Source organism: Panulirus ornatus, chromosome 34 (assembly GCF_036320965.1).
Source record: "Panulirus ornatus isolate Po-2019 chromosome 34, ASM3632096v1, whole genome shotgun sequence".
Lineage (NCBI taxonomy): Eukaryota > Metazoa > Arthropoda > Malacostraca > Decapoda > Palinuridae > Panulirus > Panulirus ornatus.
The window spans coordinates 2,168,479-2,194,063 of NC_092257.1; the positions used below are offsets into that span (position 1 = coordinate 2,168,479).

Below are 25,585 nucleotides of genomic sequence, written 5' to 3' on the forward strand. Positions count from 1 at the left end.
CTACGTGTGTGGAGACATACGTACGTACACTGACCGGCTGGATACATGACCTTGGTATAACAGTCAACAAGGAAGTTGGTGTACTGTTTCCTAACTCTCTCTCTATCTCTCTCTCTCTCTCTCTCTCTCTCTCTCTCTCTCTCTCTCTCTCTCTCCCCGTATCCCACTTTATCTACACATTCCCTCCCTTGTACCCCCTGCCTACCCCAGGTGGGTCACATCAGTAATAACGCTAGCAACGCCAGTGTCTTCGTGTAACATCTGGCGTCGTTGAAACAGTGATATAGCGACGACCTCTGGGGATCGAACCCACCCCGGCTAGGAGGCGTTTGTGTCGTCTGCACACACCTGTGTTGCAGGCCATGACTTCGGTCGCCCAGGCCGAGTCTCCGCTCATCTACCGGCCATTACCATCACGCGGGGATACGCCTCATCACACAGCCACTCACGACTTAATGGGTAATGCAAGCCTGGGTGTTGGGGGGTTGGGAGGGGGCAAATAGGGGGAGATAGGGGGAGGGTTGGTGGTGCCCCCTTGCACCCCATGATCAGTTGGGGAGTGGGGAGGGGCGGGGGGGGGGGGGGTATCAGTGACTGTTGCGTGGAGGGAAGGATCAGGTTGCTGGCCCGTGACCCGAACACACTACAGGTTGGGCCAGTTGGACGCCGCTAGTAGGACCTGCGTCAGGGTGTTCCTCAAGGGCTGGTGTTGGTGTCTCTCTTGTTTCGCCTGGAGTCAGACGATCGCTATGATCCATGCAACGCCTCGTGGTGTGACGTATGTAGTGCTGGTGGTGATGTCTTGTTACCCAGGATGACGTGTGTGTGTGTGTAACATCGTATTAAAGGAAAAAACCAGTGAGATCAAATACGGACACTTGGGTGATGGCTTGTGTAACAGAAAATTTGCGTCAAGCTGTTTGATATAATGTATAAGCCTTATTAACTCGATAACACTGCATATTCAACAGACAACTGAGGTAAGTCTTATACCTTTCTTATCTTCCTTTATGTTTGTAATTAGTGTAGGAGTTAGGAGTGGGACTCGAACCATTAGATCAAACACATTTGTGAATTTTCGTGTTGTGAAAGCAGCCATTCAGTGAATACAGCAACTTTAACATCTTAGACGTACGTGATTAAGTTTTGTGTAGCTTTCAAAATCAGTCATAAGGACTTTGTTTCTTTCAAACATTCTCTCAAGTGGTGACATACGTAAGTTCAGTTTGACTAATATATATATATTTTTCTATATATTATTGTTGATAACAAGCTACATTATCTAGTCTGCGTACTTCTGAGTACACTCACTCTTTGTCACTGATGTTCTGTGCCACAAACACTACTAATTTATATCTATAATTCCTAAGTAACAGCGTTACTATATACTTAGATTTCTAGGTTGAACAGTGAAAGAAATTACATATATAATCATATAAGATTTACAGGTCTAACATGGCCAGACACAATAACAAATGTAGAACAATCTATTTAACCAGATGACTGCTTGTTTACGTAAAAAAGAAATGATTAATATGTGGTTTTATGCCGGAGACACTTAGGTCATTATTTAACATAAGATTTAACATTGGGAACATTAACATATCCCCTGGGTTGACGCCCTCCCCCACCCTCGCCCGAATGTAAACATTGGAAATTTTGAATCATTTTCTTGTTGGGTCATACGCAATGAAGGCCAGTGGTAGTTACTTTATTCTGATGTTGATCTTTCTTCTACAGTCAATAACAGTAATTGATTAATCTACTTCTATTTTCATTGATGATGATGATGATGATGATGATGATAATGATTATAATGATAATAATGATGAATATCAGTGACCTGTATAGAACTGTTCTTCATCTGTTGACAACAGCGGAGCACGAACCTCTGTTGAAGTAATTATGATCTTTTCCCTTACTGTTGCCCACCTCCTGTATACCACAACGGCAAACAGAAATCACCAGACTGTTTGAAAATATTGCATTTCTGTTGTTCATCCTTCATGAAGGATATCTAGTTCCTTAGGAAACATCCTCTTGTTCTTTATCGTTCTCCAGGACAACACACTAGGGCCCGCCAAAACACACCAGGGCCCGTTAGAACACACCAGGGCCCATTAGGGCCCACCAGAACACGTTAGAACACACCAGAGCCCACTGAGACACACCAGGGCTCCTCACAGCTCACTAGGACACTCCAGGACTCATCAGGACACAGAAGAGCTCATCAGGACCCATCAGATCATACTGGACATACCGCCAGGACCCATCAGAACATACCAGGACCCATCAGGACATACCAGGACCCACCTGCATCATGGGACCATCACAACTGCTGCTTCTGTTGGCCACAGGTGTGTGTCTGACCTGCCTGTCATTATGACCCACTGAATTAATGATCCTTTGTAACATCACAAGGCAAAATACCTTTTCATAAAGTATTGCACAAAGACATTCATGTGTGCATTAACACACGCCTGTGTAAGTCTGTACATGTGTGTATAATTTTCATTCTTTGTATCATTTATTTTGTGCATAAGGCGAAGGAGTTCGACACTCTAGCGGCACTGTCTCTTATTCCTGTCTTTTGAATATATGATCCCTGTACTCTTCCCAGTGGTACTAGCATCTCCTTCCTCTTTCCTTAGGTTAATCCACGAGTCCAGAACTCTGGTGCTGGGGAAATGCTTTCTCATGTCCCTCTGGATACCTGAATAAGACCCACTTTAAATGTGAAATTTCTCCTCACTAGATTGAATAATCCTGGCACCTGTGCGACACCCTAGGCTTTAGAAGTGCAGATCTTGTGTTCATAACTTAAGGTGTCCAAGATGGAGTGGAGAATATAGCTACTCAATTTGTTAGTTGTTGCTGAAGGGTGAACTGCAGGGGTCTTGAAATCTAATAGTGAGAATCGAATATTTAAAAGAAGAAATATAAGTAAAGATATCACATTTTTATTGACGAATACTACCAGGTTATTGCTTCATTTAAAATATATACAGTGAGGGAAAAACAGACCATTCGGGTGGGGTGTGGAGGAAAAGTGTCAAGCTAAATTCTCATGTTGTCCTCTGGTTCAGCAGCTGAGGTAGTTGTGGCTCAGCTGGGAGGTCCAGCGGCGGGCGCCGGGGACGATCATCCTGAGGAGGTGACACTGTCCCTGGACGGCACGACGCAGGTGGGTCGCTTGTCATTCCTTCTGTCCTGCGATGGTGCAGATGGTCAACATTCTCTAACGAGAGATCACTTTATATTCTGGCATATCTTACTTCTCCATGAGACAAACATTAGTATGATCTATTAGCAACAACGTCCAAGGTGTTGTTAGCCTTCTAAAAGACTTTTCAGAATGAATGATATTATATCAGTTCTGTTTTTTGTCATATCGGATGCAAATAATGAAAACAGACGTCTATTTTCTGATACATTAAGTGTACTCGGTAACCTAACCTCTGTAGACTTCACTTGCTCAAACATTATCTTCGTCGCCAACAGAGTCGAGCTCCCCGACGAGTTACGACGGCAGATCCGGCTACCTTCAGCGGTGTGGACACCGTCAGCACTATGCCTCCCTCTACACACGAAACTTCAGAGTCCTCAGCACGATTAACTTTCCTCAGCACAGCGCCGTTCCTCCTCCACACCTCCGTCAGCCAAGAGACTCTCGCGTCGTCACCACGGGCGTCCACCGCCTCGATATTGTTTATCCCTGACGAAGGATATAGCGAGGTCGCCGCCAGAGACCTCACCTCTCGCGCCTTCACCCTGGAGCCAGCGTCCAGAACGCGAGGCGAACGAGAGCCGACTGTGGCTCGTGGCGACCTACCTCCTCAGCTAGACTCTGAGGAGACCATGGAAAACGTGACAGGTCTTCTGTTCTCCCCACCACAGGACCTGACCCACGCCCCCAGTGGTCACCCTCTGGATGATCTTCTTTTTACCCCGCCAGAGGACCTGACCCACGCCCCCAGTGGTCACCCTCTGGATGATCTTCTTTTTACCCCGCCAGAGGACCTGACCCACGCCTCCATTGGTCACCCTCCTGAGGGCGATGCCGGAGGCCTCTGAGACCAGTTTTATTGACATTGGAACGTTTGGAGGTCCTGGGGACAACACTCAAACTGACTCTTCTGTCAGCAACAACGTGAGCGAGTCAGACGGAACAATAGCTCAAGAGGCCACTGTCGCTGTGAATCCAGTGGGTGAACCCGAGGACACGACCCTCACTGACCTGGATTATCTGTTTGAGGAAAATACAATAGAGGCCGCCCCCCTAGACACCAGGAGGAACGTGACCTCAGACGTCATCACCTTCAACACTCCGTCGTTTCTGGAACTACACGACAAGTGGACCTGGTTCTACCTCGTTCTTCGAGGCAACTGTCTCCTCGTTGATCTGAACGACTCGAACATCCTGTTCTCTGATTTCGCCACGTCGTTCTCACGTTTGGTGTTGTATGATGAAGAACACGTACTTGTTGACTCTATAACATGTTTAGATCAGAAGATGACAGTCAACATGTCTGTAAATTCTCTTCTTTATCCCGAGTGTGAGGCGGACCTGCAGACCTTACGCTCACACCGGAACCTTCGTATTGATCTACACAACTCATCCTTCTACGTCGAATCTTTTGAATCAAGACGAACGCTGATGTTCGAGACGAGGCCTGACATCGAGGAAGACAATTCTGATGTCTTATACCTGACTTTAGGTGGCGTCGGGGTGTCCTTGATGTGTATAGTGTTCGCTGGCATCTTGTTTGCCATCTACCAGTACTGTGTGCTGAGGAAAGCGAAGTTAGTGTTTGCGCGAGCGGGGGAGAAGTATCTCCCTGACTCGCCTCGTAGTCTTCGTCCCAAGAAGGACAAAGAGCAGAGTGTGAGGTTCTCCAAAACCCACACTTACAGCGTCAACATGTACAAGAGTTACAACGATCTGAGCTCCGGGGATCTCTACAGTCCCCTGGAGTCCCAGAACTCAATGGGGACCACTAGAGCCAACGGCACCAAAGCCTCAGCGAACTTTAAAGCTCCGACGAAGACGACACGAGGTAACGGGAGCCTCCCGAGCCACCATCAGGAGCTGTGGTCTGAGAACGTCACACAGACCACGGAGGAGATCAGGACTCTCGGCAGCGTTGATGAGAAGACGTCTTCGTTCAAACGGGTCGCCAAGGAACCAGAGAAGGAGACCCTTCATCCGTTGCTGTTGAACGGGAGACCCAACCCAAAGCCGGAGAAGAAGAAGAAGACGACGACGACGAAGGAGTACTTCGACGACCCTCCGACTCCACCAACATGCCCTGCCTCTCCGGCCATCCCCAAGGGCGTCTTGAAGAGGATGGATGACCTCATCTCCAACACATACTCCAGCAGTAGCCCCAACATTAGCACCAACGGCACCTACATCAGCGCTTACTCCGACACTATGATCAATATGTCATCCTCTCCATCCTTCACTACCTCCAACACCACCAACAACAATACGTACTCGGGTTCCCCATGTGGCACCAACGCCTCCAACAACAACAACAACAACAACACCTCCTCCAGCACCGCCTCAAGCTCTGCAGGCAAGAGAGATGCCCGAGTACCTCCCACCTCAGCTGACAACCTCTGCCTGACGCGCATCACCTTCGTGGGTACAGACAACCCCTCCTTCAGGATGGAAACTGATATGTAGCTTGCTATGTGTGTGTGTGTGGGAAAGTTTTGGTAGACACTACAGAGTACTCAGTATGTGACATAATGTAAAGTTTGCTCATTAATCTAACCCTGTGACCAAATCATTAATACGGTAGCTTGTGTCGGGTGTGGCGTAGTCACACCTGTAGTGTAGTGGGGACACATTTGTAGTGTGGTAAGGTCACACCTGCAGTGCACTGGGGCCACATCCGTAGTGTGGTGGGGCCACATCTGTAGTGTGGTGGGACCACATATGTAGTGTGGTGGGGCCACATCCGTAGTGTGGTGGGGCCACATCTGTAGTGTGGTGGGGCCACATCTGTAGTGAGGTGGGACCACATATGTAGTGTGGTGGGGCCACATCTGTAGTGTGGTGGGGCCACACCTGTAGTGTGTAGTGGGGCTACAGGTGACACAGTGTCGAGGGCCGTAGCTAATACATGTTCCGTTCCGTCAGAGATGAGCGTCTGGCCAGAGCCGCTGGGAAAGCTGCCGGATCTCAACCACAAAAAACGGAAGGGTAGGTCCTCTACCGTTCCTCACCTTTCCCACACCGGGAGAGGAAGTTGGCATCAAACACTGGGATGCTGTGGTTCAACCTATCATCTGCCAGTCTCAATCCTGCTGTTAGACGTCTCCAGTTGCTTTGAGCAGACAACACGACACATCCACGACTCCAAAGCCAGTCATTTGTATTTGTTGATCGTATCTTACTTTCGTGACGTATTGGACAACATATACAAATTATGGCGGGGTGTTGAGGACGGAAGTTGTTGTGCGCAGAGAACTGGAGGTTTTCGCATGTTGACGCGCAGGTATGGGCGTCTGGCGTTATGCTCAGGACGTGGCTTTATACAGTCACAGTTTCGAGACTTTCGAAGCTGTGACTCGGCAGATAACTTGCACACTGCTTCACAATTTTCTTTTTGACACTTGAGATACGGGTCTAGCTACAGCGCACGACCTCTAGAAGGGAATCTAGCTGCTTACTAGTGGGTTTAGCATTAGTTAACCGAACTAACTAACTATGAACGACCATTTTTCAACTCATTTGTGGTTCAAGAGAAAGGGTTTACTTGAATTATGGTGCGAACCAAATCGCTTCGAAAATAAAATCGCTTATACACTAGTTAAAGATTGGGAATGGAGTCCCAGGGACACTGGAATATTTCCTGATCCCGATATTTTCTCTTTCATGAATTGTTTTAGTGATTTCAGTCCCACGTCAACCATAAGGTGGGAGGAACTGTAACGGAGGGAGGCGAGGCGACCCCGTCGTGCCAGTGAGTGAGAAATGGTTCATTGTGCAGGATGGTTCACTGTACAGGATAGTTCACTGTACAGGATGGTTCACTGTACGGGATGGTTTACTGTACGGGATGGTTCACTGTACGGGATGGTTCACTGTACAGGATGGTTCACTGTGCAAGATGGTTCACTGTACGGGATGGTTCACTATTCGGGATGGTTCACTGTGCAACCTTGGGTTCAGTCGACACACAAGCCCGGGGTATGACCCACACAACAGCGTGTTTGGATTCCAGTGTTCAGCAGGTGAATGTGTGCAGCGTGTGCGTTTGTGTTGATGCGTCATTTGATCAGGTATGTAATCACTTATTTCTAATTACCTGTACAGTACTGGGAGGGAGGTTTATCCTACTGGGGCCCCAAGGGTTTACGAGTGTGCTTGTGTGTGTGTGTATGTGTGTTTTCATCATAAGGTTATGTGCTCTCATACACATACACACACACGAAACTGTCAAATTACAGAGCTAAACTATCAATCTATCACTCTCTGTCTTGCATATGTATCATATAGAGACTAAACATTCATCAATAGTTGCATGGAATATGTTTACTGACTGTCTTCCTCATATGTAACGTTCAAATGCTTATTATAAAACTTCATTCAGGCAATAGATAGACTTTTTACCCCTCATACGGTTACAAATATTGCTTGTATATATATGTTTTATCCTTCACTCAGAAGCCTTGTGGGAAGGCAACACAACTCACAGAGAAAAACATAGAAACATCTGCAGTAGATTGCACGAAAGATAGTCTGCATGAAGTACACATTGCTGGGTCAGACACTCACACCATGATATGTAGATTATCCTCACAGCTCTGGTGTAATCAGATGAAGAACTGAGTAAAATGAAGCAAGGAAAACTGAAAGCAGAGTTAGGGATTCCTTCTTCTGAAGTAGTTTCGAGAAAGACTCCTTCAGGAGATGCCTTCAGGACAATCACTGGCCAAAACACATTCTTGGCTGTTGCCTTGTTTTCCTTGTTACGTTTTACCCATCTATCACGGTGGATGACACACGTGGATGGCACACACGGATGACACACTTGGACGGCCCACATGGATGACACACATGGATGATACACGTGGATGACACACATGGATGACACTGAGATAAGGAGGAGGAGGAGGAGGAGGAGCAAGCGAGTTCAGGGTTTTCCCCAACAGTCGGTAAGTTACAGTTCGACTCCAGATTTCCCCGAGGACGTGCACACAACACCTGCTGCTGGAGCCGACACACCCCACCTGCAGCTGGTCCTCAGGTGCTGAGGTAAATCCATTCTCACGTACTGTCAAGGGGAAGGAACGTGAACTTCAAACCTTGATGATGATGATGTATGAAGGAGACGAAAGTATCTTAGATCTATTTTGTTGAAGTTCACTCTAAGTTCCAGCATGATTAACTTGATTTAAGTCACGAAACAACGTAGATCATGAATGATAATTAGTTTTATGATAATGCATGAGGGAGATGCCTTCACCCGCGTCTGAGTGGACCAAGACCTTTCACATTCCTCTGAATCAAGATTTGAGTTGCTGAAGACGAGAAGAAATTTTAACCCGGTATGTTCCTTTACATAGATGTGATGGATGTATTCCTCTTCCAGGAAAGCCGAAGCCGCCGTAGTTCGAAGTCACCCCGGATGACCTTGATGCCACGAGGTCAAGGGTCGTGACCACCTTCATGACCTACGTGTCATAGACGACGAGATATGACACATTCAAACAGCAACGGACCACTGGGTCCGCCTCCAGGCTCTTAGTGATGATGAAGAACACAAGTCTTGCTCAACCTAGTCATGATGATGTCCTCTCTCTCTCTCTCTCTCTCTCTCTCTCTCTCTCTCTCTCTCTCTCTCTCTCTCTCTCTCGTTCTGTCCGTGGTACCTCTTTATTTATGATCTTTCAGTTGAAGGTTCTCGATCACAAAGAGCATTACCTCCTCATGGCCAACACAGATGGCACCACCTCTGAACTGGAAGGCGGGGGTGTTACCCTTCATATAATCCACCAGTGGTGCCTCCCTTGTGATTTGCCAGTGGTAACCTCCCGCATGATTCACCAGTGGTACCTCCCGTGTAATGGTACCTCCTCGGTGACCTACAATACCCTCACGTGACCTGCCTGCGACACATCGATGTGATTGTGGTAATAGTGATACACTTATGTGATATGCGAGCATGTGATCAACCATCGATACATCTATGTGATCAACCATTATGAGTGATTAACCAGCCATACCTCAGCGTCATGAACTGCGCCTCTATGTGATCAACCAGCCATAGATCTATGTGATCAACCAGCCATAGATCTATGTGATCAACCAGACATAGATCTATGTGATCAACCAGCCATAGAATCTATGCGATCAACCAGCCATAGATCTATGTGATCAACCAGCCATAGATCTATGTGATCAACCAGCCATAGATCTATGTGATCAACCAGCCATAGATCTATGTGATCAACCAACCATAGATCTATGTGATCAATCAGCCATAGATCTGTGTGATCAACCAGCCATAGATCTATGTGATCAACCAGCCATAGATCTATGTGATCAACCAGCCATAGATCTATGTGATCAACCAGCCATAGATCTATGTGATCAACCAGCCATAGATCTATGTGATCAACCAGCCATAGATCTATGTGATCAACCAGCCATAGATCTATGTGATCAACCAGCCATAGATCTATGTGATCAACCAGCCATAGATCTATGTGATCAACCAGCCATAGATCTATGTGATCTACCGACTAGTTCCATGAGATCTACCAATGCCACATCAGAATGATCTACCAGCGATGCCATCATGTGACTTACGATCACGTCGTGACACAGGGTCAGAAGGGAAACAACAGGAGGGATGTGGAAACTCAAGAGTGTGTGTGTGTGTAGTGATGCGTTGCTTGATACAAGATCTGAACTTATCCCACAAAACTTGGGTGGAACGTATCTTGGTAATGAGAGATGGGAACCAGTGATAACTCAAGTTATTCGTCAGGTATGATAAATGTTGTGCCATATAAGTTTAGTTAATCATATATAAGTTATCAACTTCTAAAGATTTTCCCAGGAAAATGTTTACGTCTGTGAATATAAATTCTTTATTTTCTTGTCAGTATACACATGAGTTCATCAGAAGTTGTGTTTTATGTATAGTGTAAGTTCCACCATATCTCTACTTTGTATGTAATATTTTCATCTCAACGTTTGTACATGATGTATACTGCACCTCTGTAATGGTTCTGTACAAGTGCAATAAAATGTCTTTCTTTTCGTTCACATTTCCTCCTCCGTTCTGTGTCAGACTTGTAATCCATTCTGAGGCACTGACTTCCCCAAGCAGGTGTGAGGCACAGCTAAGGCTGACAGTTTAGGAGGAAGAGGAATGCAGACGACTCGGTTAGTGGCAACATTATCATCTGTAACTGATCCAAACCATTTTCCCGTCCATCAAGGGACTCGTATATGAATTTAGTAGCCTAATAATAAGACGTGTTTCATTTGTTTATTACCAGAACGTGCCAGATGTCACCATAGTAAGAATACGAAGCTGTGGTTTAGGCCAGTAAACTGCAGACTTGCAGTTGATCTGGAAATTCTGGAAATGTTCGTTACATACCAAGATATTGCCAGGGACACATTCCTCTGGAAACAGGTCTGGAAAACCATCACATAAAGTTCCATGATGAAGCTGTTGAGTGGCGGCAAATCTCTGTAGTTCCTGAGTTTCTTAAGATTGTGGCTTCGCGCATACCAAACGTGATCGTTCATGTCCACCGGAAAAGCTACGGATCGTACGTGTCCTTGATGAAGTTAGCGACAACCTTCAGTCCCTCGAGGTTCTCTTCCCCTGTGGGGATGATCTGCTCCGGCGGGAGGAGGAAGCCATACTCCCCAGTGTCGCGGAGCTCAATGGTGTACGAATATTTCACGTTGGCTTCTCCCTTGGCCCAGTCGTCTGAGCCTCCAGCAGCCCCACCTGCAGGGACGACACAGGACTGAGACAACAGAATGTTCATGGCATAATACCAGAGCAAAATAGGAAAGAAAAGGGAAGAGATGTATGAAATATATGCAAATTTGTTGATGTCCTTTTTGAACTAACTGGTAAATCGCTATAATGAACTACCTGTTGAGGGTAGCAAGTCGGACGCGTAACCATGATCAAGAATGTTGTTCTGTGCGTCGCTTACCAGAATTGTGGACGTCGTACAGAGTTCCGTGCACGCTGAGGACGCCCTCCGCGGCGGACTGCGCCAGGTCCTTCTGTTGACGTATTGCAAGTAATTACTGATCCTCCTCAAGATGAAGAATGGTCTAGACTACAAGTTGTCTCGTTCGTCAATTCTGTTTAAAAAGCGACTTACCAGGTCCTGCCAGTCCTCTGGGGGTTGGGAGGTCCAGCCCCAGGGGTACAGCCACACCTGTGAGTACGAGTGGTAGGTCAGGTAGACCTTGATGCTGGAGGAGCGCTGGCTGATCTGGTCGCGGACATTCCTCATCTCAACCTCAGAAAACGGCTCAGTTCCAGCGTAGACTTCAGAGCAAGGGTCGTCCGAAGCTCCGATCTCTGTTCGCAAGTGAATCCCAATCATTAGTACATGAATCTACGAGACATTTAAGGATTGGTGAACCTCCAGAGAGACAGTGTCGAACCATGTGTCGAATCTTTATGCTAATCCCAGAGACACAGTGTCGAACCCTGTATTATTTGTGATACAACTGAGAAACAGTGGCAGCTCACCCATCCAGTGGAAGCCCCAGTTCCTGTTAGGGTCGACGCCCATGCAGCCGAGTAAAGAGTTGGTGTCTGAGCGAGTCTTGCGCCACAAACGGTCCTGTTGAATAAGTTCCACGACTATTAAAGAAAACAAAAGGAACCGTGTTGTGTGGAACTGAATCCCCAGTCACTCTACAATATAGAGAGGTATGTTACTATAGCCAGGTATATCTAGATCGTGTCTTTTTCAACCTCTCAAGACATGAGTACAGATGTTCTGTTGTTCGGCTACTCACGTCGGTGAAGGTGTAGTCATAACCATCGGGGTTGATGGACGGCATGAAGTAGAAGTTGACGTTGGAGAGGATGTCATCGTAGGTGTCCCTCTTGGTCACCAATTCGTTGATCATGTAGGTCACTGTTGCAGGGGAGATCCACTCTCGGGCGTGGATACCTGACGGGAGGGAGTCACACGTCTGCCTCACAAACTCTACACAAACTCTTGCCCAAGTCCCTCTCTCCTACCACAGCCTACAGACACTTGCCCAAGTCCCTCTTTCCTACCACACTCCACAGACACTTAACCAAGTCCCTCTTTCCTACCACACTCCACAGACGCTTGCCCAAGTCCCTCTTTCCTACCACACCCCACACACACTTGCTCAAGTCCCTCTTTCCTACCACACTCCACAGACACTTGCCCAAGTCCCTCACATCTACCAATGTTGACTACATATGTAGTGATGAGAAGAGAATCCAGGACATATGTGTGTGTGTCTCACCTCCGTCAATGAAGATAGCAGGCTTGCCAGGGCCGCCTTTCCCCAGTGTCAGCATCTTCATGGTGCGGCCCTCGAAGGAGCTGCCAACGTTCTCCACTTTGCACAGGTCTGGGTGATCGGCCGCCAATGACTCCAGCCAGTCCATGATCTGTATGATACAAATTGTGCACAGTAGAGAAACTAGAGTGTCACCCAGAGCAATGGCTGAGCGTCCATGGTTCCTGAGCTCCACAGACCTTGCAAGTAGATGATCGCTGACAGGAAATGTAAATACGTAAGATATGGTAAACCAGCTGTCAGTGCTGGGGGAAGCAGAACCCGCTATACTGTCTACCTAGTCAATACTTTCCCCATCATGTCGCACAATCAAGACCTTCCCTTCACTCCAGTTAATGGGGCGCTCATTGACGTGACCCTGTCTGTGTCCATCACCCACTACTAACCTGCTAATGGTAGTGATAAAGAGGTAAATGGTAAGCAGGGAGGAGGGAAAACAGGGAGAAAGGTAAGCAAGTAGGAGGGTAAGCAGGTTGGAGGGGTGAGTGGGGGCAGACCCACCTCCTGGTATGTGTGGTAGGAGGTCCAGTCCATGGCCCGGGAGCCGCTGGCTCTGGCCGCCTCCTGGGTTGTCCTCTCCTTGGCCAGCAGAGCTGCCACGTTGCTGATCTTCACGGTGTACCTCAGCCCGACCTGACTGAGTGTCTTCTTCAGTTGCGGCAACTGGAAGGCGCGGACCATGATGTCCACGGGATGACCTGACCAGAGGGAGGGAATGTGTGTTGTGTCACCACATGACACCATTATCTGTCATACCAGATGACTGTTGTCACACCACATGACACCATTATCTGTCATACTAAATGTCATTATCACCTTTCACCCCAGCAGGTAATTACCAGCGCCTGAGAACTGCCTGACGAGGAAGTTCGTGGCACAAGGAACTCACCGACGGCTCTCGGCTCCGTCCAGAAGTCGTAGTTGCCCTGAAGCAGGAGACCTCTCAGGTAGTGCACCTGACCCGCCCGCTCAGGCACCACACGCAACACCTGAGCCCTGACGGTAAGACAAAGGTGTGCAGTAAAACCTAAACAGTTTATGGTGGAAATTGCAAAAAAGAAAATCGTGGACACGAACAAATTTGATGCGTGATCTGTTGGCAGTGTGAAACAGCAGTGACTGTGGTCCTCCATAGGGAACTTTGGCATTCAGATTCGTCGACCTAGGCGTTGGTCAACCTATGTTCTTCAAAACATTTCCCTTGAGAATTATAACGTCCCAGTATGAAGACTGATGATGTGACTTACATGTGTCAGTAGAGTCTGATGACGGACGACATGACGCAGATGTGAACGATTACAAGCGGTCATTATGAAGACATGATGATTCCAAAATTGTAAAACCTCCTCGGGAAGAAGAGACGGTGGTGAATACTGACCAAAGGTGTGGTCATGCTCCAGGACGATGCTCAGGTCCACAAGGTGTGGTCATGCTCCAGGACGATGCTCAGGTCCACAAGGTGTGGTCATGCTCCAGGACAATGCTCAGGTCCACAAGGTGTGGTCATGCTCCAGGACAATGCTCAGGTCCACAAGGTGTGGTCATGCTCCAGGACAATGCTCAGGTCCACAAGGTGTGGTCATGCTCCAGGACGATGCTCAGGTCCACAAGGTGTGGTCATGCTCCAGGACAATGCTCAGGTCCACAAGGTGTGGTCATGCTCCAGGACAATGCTCAGGTCCACAAGGTGTGGTCATGCTCCAGGACAATGCTCAGGTCCACAAGGTGTGGTCATGCTCCAGGACAATGCTCAGGTCCACAAGGTGTGGTCATGCTCCAGGACAATGCTCAGGTCCACAAGGTGTGGTCATGCTCCAGGACAATGCTCAGGTCCACAAGGTGTGGTCATGCTCCAGGACGATGCTCAGGTCCACAAGGTGTGGTCATGCTCCAGGACAATGCTCAGGTCCACAAGGTGTGGTCATGCTCCAGGACAATGCTCAGGTCCACAAGGTGTGGTCATGCTCCAGGACAATGCTCAGGTCCACAAGGTGTGGTCATGCTCCAGGACAATGCTCAGGTCCACAAGGTGTGGTCATGCTCCAGGACAATGCTCAGGTCCACAAGGTGTGGTCATGCTCCAGGACAATGCTCAGGTCCACAAGGTGTGGTCATGCTCCAGGACAATGCCCAGGTCCACAAGGTGTGGTCATGCTCCAGGACAATGCTCAGGTCCACAAGGTGTGGTCATGCTCCAGGACAATGCTCAGGTCCACAAGATGTGGTCATGCTCCAGGACAATGCTCAGGTCCACAAGGTGTGGTCATGCTCCAGGACAATGCTCAGGTCCACAAGGTGTGGTCATGCTCCAGGACAATGCTCAGGTCCACAAGGTGTGGTCATGCTCCAGGACGATGCTCAGGTCCACAAGGTGTGGTCATGCTCCAGGACAATGCTCAGGTCCACAAGGTGTGGTCATGCTCCAGGACAATGCTCAGGTCCACAAGGTGTGGTCATGCTCCAGGACGATGCCCAGGTCCACAAGGTGTGGTCATGCTCCAGGACAATGCTCAGGTCCACAAGGTGTGGTCATGCTCCAGGACGATGCCCAGGTCCACAAGGTGTGGTCATGCTCCAGGACAATGCTCAGGTCCACAAGGTGTGGTCATGCTCCAGGACAATGCCCAGGTCCACAAAGCTTGTACAGTCCAAACTGCTGGTCATCCCCGCAGCTCAGGACTTGGTCGCACTGGCTAGGATCTTTTTCGAAACTTGAAGTTCCACCTGCGTGCATGGCTGCCGCTTTGAGGGCGACGAGAAGAGCGTACGAAGTTTGATGAAGTCTGGCGTCATAGGCTTAAAGGACAAATGAGGGAGGTCTTCTAAGGTCAGTGAAGGTCTCTGAGGTCAGTGAAGGTCTCTGAGGTCAGTGAAGGTCTCTGAAATCAGTTTTAACTGCCACTCTGGGAGTAGACAACCAGTCACTCAATAGCCAAATCCAAAAAGCAAACGAGAATCGTAAGACGAACTTTATAACAGTGAAATATAAGAGGGACGTGAGTAGTGTACGTAACGTGTGATGGCACTTTCCTGCAGTACTCTGTGATGTGATGAATTACATCACAAAGATGTAAGATAATTCTCACAAGGTCGATGATTTTGTTAACCTCTGAGTGACTCGTGGTACAGAGGTGGAAGTAAATGTGATGAATAATGTACTGTTAAGAGAGCGAACGAAGGACACTGAAAATTCCTGCTCGAAAACTAAACTGTAATCTTAATGAAATTTATCAGTTATCTAAAAGAAATAAAGAAAATGATAAGTAAAATCTACGTAAAGTTCTTGATTGGGAACTTGATGGATGACAACAGGGTGGGCGATCGATGAACAGGACACAATCTTGTGTTATAGAATTCAGATTTTTCAGCACCTGAAGTTGAAATGATTGTGCAGAACACGTCCTCGACTTACCCATGAAGGTTGGTACAGTCATGTGGACGTGCGGCGCCCAGCACCAGTAGAGAAGACGCCAGCAGAACGAGAGGCCTCATGATGGTGTGCGCCAGGGTAGGCATCCGCACCTGTTTATAGATACCCTCCCTCAGCCCCGAGGTACCTTGGCTTATCGAGGCCTCTAGCCTGGCCTTCCCCAGACACACAGATGATGGAACCATTCGGTTTTATCAACACAGTTAGACCTTACTATCAACGTTCACCTGTGAGGTGTACACACACACACACCTGCCATCTGAAGTATCTTATAATCTAATTTCCTTGTATGTGATGTTGTTAGGTACATATGAAACGAAAACACGGAGAATTATTCGTTTTTTTCTGCTTTTATGAAGAAACTCGTGGACGAAGTGAGTTCTGTCTCCACAGAGAGGCAAGAGAGAGAGAAATACGGGTCAGTAGTGTAACAGGTTGTCGCAAGTGTGGTGTGTATATGTGTCATATGGATATGTTCAACATTGGAGACCTAGAACATCTTCATCGAGTGACGTAGTAGTTCATGGGAGGCACATAACACAGCTCCCTGACTTGAACGGTTAGCTGGAAATGTGTGTACGGCCGTTACGTAGCCAACAATGCAGACATGTGCTGTTATGTCCATACACTCTGCCTGCAGTCGACACCAACTTCTCAGAGCTAAGTATCAGTTTATTCATCTTTCTTCTCAACACACAAATAATAAGTGTATAAACTGTAGCCATACCAAATTCCTGAGCATATGTGTCAGTGGCATGTTTACAGCCCACATTGTTTTGTAAACACTGGGGCCCCCGTCATTTTGAGTAACGTTCCAATAACATGAAAATATGTTTTACATATTGTTGAGAGATGTTCACCTATGAAACGATAAGTTCATGTTTGAGAATCTTTGTTAAGTAATAAGACTGGAAAAGCTAGTTCATATTACTGTCCTCCAGCAAGCAATTACTTGTGACTTGTTTTTCTTGTGTTGCAAAGCAGAAAATGGGAAGTGTTGAAGGTCAAACACAACCACGAATTGTGAGGATTTCACAACAGGAAAGTTGTTATAGTCCGCTTAGGTTAGTGAGAGAGAAACTCTTTTTTAAATCATTTTTAATGTCTGGTCAACCATTGGATTTTGGCACAGAAAGGAGAAAGAAGTTATTGAAATCTTCCTGAAGGAGCTGGTGACCTCCGTGGCTCACAAGTGTAGAAAACGGCCACAGTGTTGAGCACTGTTGGTGATGACGTCGACCAGATGATACCCGGGTCTACGCACGTCCCTGGAGGCGCTCACCACCTGAACCTTATTTACCGTACGTGTTCCTGACGAAGTTGGCCACGACCTTGACGCCCTCGAAGGTTTCCTCTCCTGAAGGAAGGATCTGCTCCGGCGGGAGGAGGAAGCCGTACTCACCAGTGTCTCGGAGCTCGATGGTGTAGGCGTATTTCACGTTGCCTTCGCCCTTGGCCCAGTCGTCAGACCCTCCAGCAGCTGCGTCTGTTGACGACACAAGATGTCAGGTTATTATCATCTCGTCCTCCCACGTCTCTTGCCTGTAACTGAAGGCTATCGGGAGGGGCTGGCTACAGTGCCTCGTCCATACCGAGTACACATACCTCTCTCTCTCTCTCTCTCTCTCTCTCTCTCTCTCTCTCTCTCTCTCTCTCTCTCTCTCTCTCTCTCTCGGGGAACAGGTCGTCGGTCACCTCACAGTCCACAACGTTGCATCTAAATCTTATCCTCACAGACTAATTGCTCGGGTGTGTTGCTACTGTTTGCGTCTGTATCTGTAAACAATGTTTGTTTCGGCCGGTTTGTTTGTCTTGATTACACATCGCAGCGCCTGATGTGTTTCACATCTGGTTTGTTTACAATCATTGTCTGTGCAGTAAGTACATGTTATATAGTTGGTTCAGAAGTGCTGTATATCAAAGTTTTTTTGATAAGAAGCCCAGATGTTACTTTGTCTCATAATCTTTGAAGTCTCATTTGCCACTATATTTTCTTTTATTGCACCTGAATAATGTTTTCTTATCGAATGAATTAACTACACTTGACTGAAATACAGGAAACTTTACAACCCCATCTGTATATCAAATGGAAAATCATTAGCCATATATAATGATTTTTACTCATGCAATTAGTGCGTTGCTGAAAAATGAGTAACACATGAGTATCACTAATGAGCTTATTTGAGATTCACCAGACCTCAACCTGGCATGAGGCATTCCCTAGACGACGAGTCATTCTCTGGCTCACCAGTGATGAACGAACGTCTACAATACTCACAGATGACGTTGGTGGAGGAGCCGATGTCGTAGTGAGTTCCATAGACGCTGGTCAGGGCATCTACAGCAGACTTGGCGAGATCATCCTGCGGGGGGGAACAAAACATGACCATCTCAGATGTTCTTACACATGATGGAAACATCTTGATCTACTTTACGTGTGGTTTAACCGATCCGGAAAAACACACTTGACAAGTAATAGCCTAAGACGAAACAGTACACTGTACAATGAACGATCCTGGAGGCCAAATGTGCGTGTAACTCTTTGGTTGATTGTGTACCAACGTCCCCAGGACGAGTGGCTGACTGAGTGTGGGTTGGCTGACTAAGTCTAGTGTCCCCGTGTGGGTTAGGTGACTAAGTCTAGTGTCCCCGTGTGGGTTAGGTGACTAAGTCTAATAACCCCGTGTGGGTTGGCTGACTGAGTCTAGTGTCCCCGTGTGGGTTGGGTGACTAAGTCTAGTGTCCCCGTGTGGGTTAGGTGACTAAGTCTAATAACCCCGTGTGGGTTGGGTGACTAAGTCTAGTGTCCCCGTGTGGGTTAGGTGACTAAGTCTAATAACCCCGTGTGGGTTGGGTGACTAAGTCTAGTGTCCCCGTGTGGGTTAGGTGACTAAGTCTAGTGTCCCCGTGTGGGTTAGGTGACTGAGTCTAGTGTCCCCGTGTGGGTTGGCTGACTGAGTCTAGTGTCCCCGTGTGGGTTGGCTGACTGAGTCTAGTGTGCCCGTGTGGGGCAGCTCACCAGGTCCTGCCAGTCATCAGGAAGGGCCGAGGTCCAGCCCCAGGGGTACATCCACAGCTGGGAGAAGGCGTGGAAGGTGAGGTAGACCTTGATGTCGCTGCCGTGCTTGATGATCTGGTCGCGGACGTTCCTCATCTCCACCTCAGAGAACGGCTCAGACCCGGCGTAGATCTCGGTACATGGTTCGTCTGAAGCACCAACCTCTGCGAACACACATGTGTGATATTCAAGCTATGGCAACCCAACCTAACTTACTCCCCCCCTTTTTTTTTTTTGATATCACATAAGGAATTTTCAGAAAGGCCATCATGTCTGACGCGATCAACTCAACAACTGAGCAAGAGTAGCAGCTCACCCATCCAGTGGAAGCCCCAGTTCCTGTTGGGGTCAGCGCCCTTGCAGCCGAAGATGGAGTTGGTGTCTGAGCGAGTCTTGCGCCACAGACGGTCCTGTTAAACAGATGACGTAAGAATATAACACAACAACATGACCCTGTCATGCAGAACTGACTCACCAGGTGCTGGCAACATGACCCTGTCATGAAGTTTTATCTGTTCATTTGTTGTATGTTACATGTTCAAACAGTAACACGATCACATTGCCTGTGGATTATTAAAGGAGCGAGTGTTCGGCTACTCACGTCGGTGAAGGTGTAGTCATAACCATCGGGGTTGATGGACGGCATGAAGTAGAAGTTGACGTTGGAGAGGATGTCATCGTAGGTGTCCCTCTTGGTCACCAGTTCGTTGATCATGTAGGTCACTGTTGCAGGGGAGATCCACTCTCGGGCGTGGATACCTGACGGGAGGGAGTCACACGTCTGCCTCACAAACTCTACGCAAACTCTTGCCCAAGTTCCTCTTTCTTACCATACCCCACAGACACTTGCCCAAGTCCCTCTCTCCTACCACACCCCACAGACATTTGCCCAAGTCCCTCTTTCCTACCACACTCCACAGACACTTAACCAAGTCCCTCTTTCCTACCACACCCCACAGAACTTAACCAAGTCCCTCTTTCCTACCACACTCAGCAGACACTTGCCCAAGTCCCTCTTTCCTACCACACCCCACAGACACTTGCCCAAGTCCCTCACATCTACCAATGTTGACTACATATGTAGTGATGAGAAGAGAATCCAGGACATATGTGTGTGTGTCTCACCTCCGTCAATGAAGATAGCAGGCTTGCCAGGGCCGCCTTTCCCCAGTGTCAGCATCTTCATGGTGCGGCCCTCGAAGGAGCTGCCAACGTTCTCCACTTTGCACAGGTCTGGGTGATCGGCCGCCAATGACTCCAGCCAGTCCATGATCTGTATAGAATTATTTTTTATAACAGAAAAAGCCAGGTGCTTGATAACATTACGAATGGAATGTTTTTTTTTTTCATAGAGAAAGAACGGTGCGTGATAACATGATAAACATCTGTTTGCTGCTTCCTCTAGTTTTTGCATGGAGACCAACCACACGAGGATTAACCATTATGATTAATCCTTCTTCCCTCCAATAGCTAAGTTGCTGAAGTGCCGTCAGTCTTTCATCCTTCCCTCCTCATGCAACCTTTAAGACTCGTGTCGGACGTATTGCCAATTGCGCACAACCATGTCCCATGTTGGTTCCTGTCCTGAACTATCCTGTGGATGTATCCCAACACTTGGGTTCATGGAGGAACGACTCCATGATGTTTTCCACGACCATACAGGGTCGTGAGGCTCGACCCCGTCACTATATGACAGACTTACCGATTCATCAGCAAAACATCTCGTCCGTGGAGGATTTAATTGATAAATGAGACAACATTATCGACGCCTCATACTGTTAAGTGACTGAGAGTCAACACTTGAAATATCTGGTGCAGTTGTTACTGAGTACAGGGCAATCACACTAACGGGCCCAAGCAGCAAGTCTTAGCAAGATCCAGGGTGAGGCAAGACCCAGGGTGAGGTAAAAGGAAGTAAATGAGTAAATAGATACATCATCCTCCAGGAGACGTGACAGTGAACGCCCCACTAATCCAGGTTCCTCAAGAAGGACAAGCCTTTTGGGTATTAGTAACCTCTGACCTCATAAAATCCTTTTAACTACTGACTCTGACACCAGGTCAGGTCGGTCTTGCAGAGCCTAATGCAGGATATGTGTGTAGTGACGTGGGATGATAACGCACCAGGACATACAACCTCACACAGCTTCGGTTACTCAGTCCAAATGCAAGGAAATGACTCTGTTTTGCTGATAGGAAATAGGAAAAGTGAACACAGCAAAAGATATGTTTTCTACGGAGGGAAACATTCCATGTGAAAGACAGAAGCAGGGAGGAGGGGTAAGCAGGGAGGAAGAGTAAGCAGGAAGGAGGGTAAGCAGGTTGGAGGGGTAAGTGGAAGCAGACCCACCTCCTGGTATGTGTGGTAGGAGGTCCAGTCCATGGCCCTGGAGCCGCTGGCTCTGGCCGCCTCCTGGGCTGCTCTTTGCTTAGACAACAGAGCTGCCACGTTGCTGATCTTCACGGTGTACCTCAGCCCGACCTGACTGAGTGTCTTCTTCAGTTGCGGCAACTGGAAGGCGCGGACCATGATGTCCACGGGGTGACCTGACCAGAGGGAGAGAGAGAGAGATCAATACTTTCACCTCCTACAACATCATCATTGTATCACACCAGCTGATGATAATGTTCAATCCTTAACGACTGCTTGACGAGGAAGTTTGTATTACAAGGAACTCACCGACGGCTCTCGGCTCCGTCCAGAAGTCGTAGTTGCCCTGAAGCAGGAGACCTCTCAGGTAGTGCACCTGACTTGCCTGCTCAGGCACCACACGCAACACCTGTGCCCTGACGGTAAGACAACACATGTAGTGACACCTGTACACTGATGCTGCCAAACTTGTAGGATCAGAAATGTGTCCGTGAAAAGTGAACTACTAAAGAAGAAGGTGTGATACCTTACGATATGCAGGGAAGAAACAAAATCGTTTTTCAGGGCGTCTGGTTATTTCCTGCTAAGTTGATATGATGTATAGACCAGGTGATATAAACAAAGCTGTGTATACTAGGTTATAACTGAATTTTGTGCTACTAATGTACAAAATGAGACGTAAGAATGCTCTTCAAAGAATGAATGAGGGAGACAGAGATGTTTATGATCCTGGGATTGTAATTACCTATTTTCTTAGTGTCCTAAGATATAAGTCTTATGGTTATTAAACAATTCACTAATTATCTTTGGTGTTTACCATTTAATATATATTGGTAGCACGGAACCCCATGTCTCTGTGGGAATCTGTCTAGGATCTGGGTGACTTATAAAACCACACATCCCATCCCTGCAGCCATGATTCACCATCCAGATGGCGTGAATGAACTCAGTGCTCTCCACAGACACACCTGTCCTCCACAGTTACACCTGTCCTTCACAGACACAACTCTACTCCACAGACACACCTGTCTTCCACATACGCAACTCTCCACCACAGACACAGCTCTCCACCACACACAACTCTACTCAACAGACACACATGTCCTCTACAGCCACACCTCTCCACCACAGACTCCTACCAGTTGCACCAGCACATCACACCTGAGTGATGCCTCGCCTCATCAGTTTCCTCGTACATAGTTCACACGTTCGGTGTGAATGACCCAGTCTCGGCCTATTGCCGTATCAAATGCCAGTGATCGGTAAACAGCGTCTCACCTTAAAAAGTCCCAGACAATTACAGAGACAACAAATGGAAAACAAGATCGTCATTGGTTCATAACGATCCTACAGACTAACGTTATGCACAGACATCAGCTCATTCAGGAGACGACCTGTGAAATTCAAGGACATTACTTACCCGTGAGGGTTGGGGCGAGTTTCTGGGCGACCAGCGGCCAACACCAGGAGAGAGGCGAACACCACCAGAGTCTTCATGATGATGCCTAACTCACCACCACGTTGGTTGGTTGGTTGGTTTTACTACCAGCGACCTGCAACCATTTCTAATTTAGACTATAAATCTAAAAGTCCCTATCTCCTAATGACCTATACATCTTATCTTACGTCTAATACTATTAGACATGTGTATCTCTGAATTAGATAAGTTATTTAACCTGCCGTCAGCTGTGGACTTGGCGAGACACCAGGGGAGGTGATCGCTGCCTGGAAGTGGCGTATTCGATAACGGCCACGAGTTCAACGATTCCGCTAAGGAGGGTTTGCTAACTTGACTCCTCCTCCTCCTCCTCACGGGAACCACCAGAACCAAGACGTGAGACGTGGTTTAGTTAGGTTAATCCTGTTCTCTTACACTTTTGGGGGAAGTGACAGACAGTAACAGACCTCCTCCTCAAACTTGAGATGTAGGGTCGAATCTGACATCTCACGTATCCTACAGCAATAGCATCTGGCAACTTGGATTTTCCAAAAGTTAATTAAAGAAATCCTACGTCTTTCACCATTAACAAATCTTATGATGAATTTGGCTGTGATGAAATCCTCACACGATAGTTCTTCCTTTATGATGTCCTCCTCCGATATACTCATGACATCAGGACAAGAGATAACTCCCCTGCGTGAGTTCATGGACACTAAGATCGAGGCAACAGCATCGTTAAGTGTGAAACTTCCTCAGCTTTGGAAAAAGGTCCGCCATCTGATTGGTCGATATAACCTTAGCGAGATAGTCTCTTACCAGTTTCATCACCGTCTGGACGCCTCCCGCCAATAACTCTCTTGATCAGATGGGATTGAGAAAGCCCAAAGTTGTTGATGCAGTCGCATGTATTTGAATAAATTGTGTATTCCCATACTTGATATACGTTTCGGTCGTCACCACCACTACCACCTATGGGGGCAGAGGATGACTTACGAGTATCCATCCTATTGGGGTTACGCCCCATAATCTGGGATTGGAAAATTGAAGGCTTTCTTAAGTATGTAGAGACGAACAACCTATCTATAAAGTGTCTCAAAATAGAGCCGGGCAGACATGCCTTGTTGTGTTATCTTGTGGTCACCTCTGAGTGAGAGGTAAACGTATGGAAATACAAGATTACCCAATAACTTCCACTAACTTCAAATAAGAAAAGAAAAGCAATTACAAAAAGCATCAATCTATGGGTGTTGCATCTATCGCGCTAGGCTACTTACCAGTCACGACCAGCACGGACAAGTGCTGAAACGCGACTCACTACATCTTCGTCGTCTGTTATATACCCTCTCTCTGTCAGGATACCACCCATTACTCCGCCTACTGGGGTTAGCTTGTCGCCTATTGGCTGTCCTCGCTGGCACCATGAGGCCCGGGGCCAAGAGAGAGTCTCAGAAAGGCTACAGCTCGACATGTCGGTCCATTAGCCTTCCTCGAAGTCCACTTCTCTTTGGTTCGACGTCGTTTTCAACCTTCTAGCACCAGCGGGAACAAGCCATGGAATCTGCAATGAATCTATAGAACTAATTACGTTTATATGTGGTCATTATGACAAATAAAATTACTTACTGATAAACATCTGGGAAAGGTGGCTATCAGTTCCACAGATGATAACTAAAGCTAAAACTTCAAACTGTTAAGTACACATACACTGTCTCCTGAAAGTTAGGAAGTGTTCATAAAATTTTGTATGGTTACATCGAGGTACAAAGACGATTGTACTACTACATTTTTATAACTATCTCAGAATTATATGTGGTTGTGGTACAAGATTCCAATATTCTTCTCACACCTTCCCCTGACGTCTCATTTGATATCATCTGACATTTTTCATGGTATGTCTTCGAACATTTCTCTCGATGATTCTCTCTCATTCAGCATCTCTCCTGACACTGCCCTCGTTATATTTCTCAATATATCCATTGGTGTTTCTCCTGTGACATATTTCTAAACATATTCCACGAAATAGCATCAACATTTCCTCTCGTCTCCTGTAGTACAACCTACAGGAATACTTTAGAAGTTAGTAATTAAAGTACTAGATTCTCTTTATTCATCTATCTTAGAAGCCTAGCTATATTCCAATTTTGAAATCTACAGGTAAAATTACGTTCTTCAGTTATCATGAAGTAATGCTGCATAATGTTACATTAAGAAGTAATGTTACATAAATGTTGGTTGACCTCTTGTGACGCCCTGTCTTGCGTCCGGGTAGTAACAGGTGGCGTTTCTGACGAGTGTTATGACCAGAGATGTGACAAGAGAAGGCAACAGGTGACGGTGGGGCCAAGGTTAAGTAAGATTACTGTAACAAACCTGACGATACACATATTTACATCACTGGTTCAAAGTTTGTAAGTGTAGGACCTGAAGAGAATGTTGATAACCATCATGATCTCCATGTAGGATAACCCGAAGCATACGTTTTCTGTGAACCTATTGAAGCAGTCATATTCTTGGGTCTTATATTCGTCAATTACTGTACAGATTGACATCATGATCACCCATCAGCCTCTGTAGAAATATATATGTAACACTTGTCACTAAAGTAAACATTAATGATTACCACAACTCATTACATTTCTTTGATTACATAGAAAAATATAAGGTCTACAAATTTCGGACGGTCTCGACTCCTCGAACAAGCGCTTCAAGTCTCGTCT

General features: G+C 47.0%; 3 protein-coding genes across 3 annotated transcripts; 1 reads left to right on the top strand and 2 right to left on the bottom strand.

The window, feature by feature from the left end:
• Positions 1 to 662: 662 nt before the first annotated feature.
• On the top strand, positions 663 to 8,672 carry LOC139759764 (uncharacterized). Its single transcript, XM_071682210.1, is given in 6 exon segments — positions 663 to 980; positions 2,062 to 2,357; positions 3,087 to 3,184; positions 3,502 to 4,050; positions 4,052 to 5,648; positions 6,149 to 8,672. Coding segments are annotated over 5 exon segments (2,754 nt in total). The 5' UTR covers positions 663 to 980; positions 2,062 to 2,320; the 3' UTR covers positions 6,622 to 8,672.
• Positions 8,673 to 8,810: 138 nt separating this feature from the next.
• On the bottom strand, positions 8,811 to 16,129 carry LOC139759763 (carboxypeptidase B-like). Its single transcript, XM_071682209.1, has 9 exons — positions 15,981 to 16,129; positions 13,458 to 13,564; positions 13,070 to 13,266; positions 12,512 to 12,659; positions 12,026 to 12,183; positions 11,754 to 11,847; positions 11,377 to 11,579; positions 11,203 to 11,275; positions 8,811 to 10,988 (listed from the first exon to the last, which is right to left on the bottom strand). Exons 1-9 carry the CDS (start codon positions 16,082 to 16,084, stop codon positions 10,795 to 10,797), a joined length of 1,278 nt encoding a protein of 425 aa, XP_071538310.1. The 5' UTR covers positions 16,085 to 16,129; the 3' UTR covers positions 8,811 to 10,794.
• A 950-nt stretch (positions 16,130 to 17,079) lies between these two features.
• On the bottom strand, positions 17,080 to 24,279 carry LOC139759765 (carboxypeptidase B-like). The gene is made up of 10 exons (XM_071682211.1): positions 24,143 to 24,279; positions 22,848 to 22,980; positions 21,737 to 21,843; positions 21,407 to 21,603; positions 20,182 to 20,329; positions 19,658 to 19,815; positions 19,373 to 19,466; positions 19,018 to 19,220; positions 18,277 to 18,361; positions 17,080 to 17,484 (listed from the first exon to the last, which is right to left on the bottom strand). The coding sequence occupies exons 2-10, from the start codon at positions 22,922 to 22,924 to the stop codon at positions 17,291 to 17,293; spliced, it is 1,263 nt and encodes a 420-aa protein (XP_071538312.1). The 5' UTR covers positions 22,925 to 22,980; positions 24,143 to 24,279; the 3' UTR covers positions 17,080 to 17,290.
• Between the last annotated feature and the right edge of the window lie 1,306 nt (positions 24,280 to 25,585).

Bases quoted from the DNA above. Each gene is read 5' to 3' on its own strand.
- LOC139759763 (XM_071682209.1), bottom strand. From the start codon at position 16,084: ATGCCTACCCTGGCGCACACCATCATGAGGCCTCTCGTTCTGCTGGCG. The intron at 13,267-13,457 runs GTGAGTTCCTTG...CCCTCTGGTCAG, and splicing joins GACGGAGCCGAGAGCCGTCG to GTCATCCCGTGGACATCATG. The intron at 10,989-11,202 runs GTAAGCGACGCA...TCGTCCCTGCAG, and splicing joins GTACGACGTCCACAATTCTG to GTGGGGCTGCTGGAGGCTCA.
- LOC139759765 (XM_071682211.1), bottom strand. From the start codon at position 22,924: ATGAAGACTCTGGTGGTGTTCGCCTCTCTCCTGGTGTTGGCCGCTGGT. The intron at 20,330-21,406 runs GTGGGTCTGCTT...AATTCTATACAG, and splicing joins CCTACCACACATACCAGGAG to ATCATGGACTGGCTGGAGTC. The intron at 19,221-19,372 runs GTGAGCTGCTAC...GTGTGTTCGCAG, and splicing joins CTGGGGCTTCCACTGGATGG to AGGTTGGTGCTTCAGACGAA.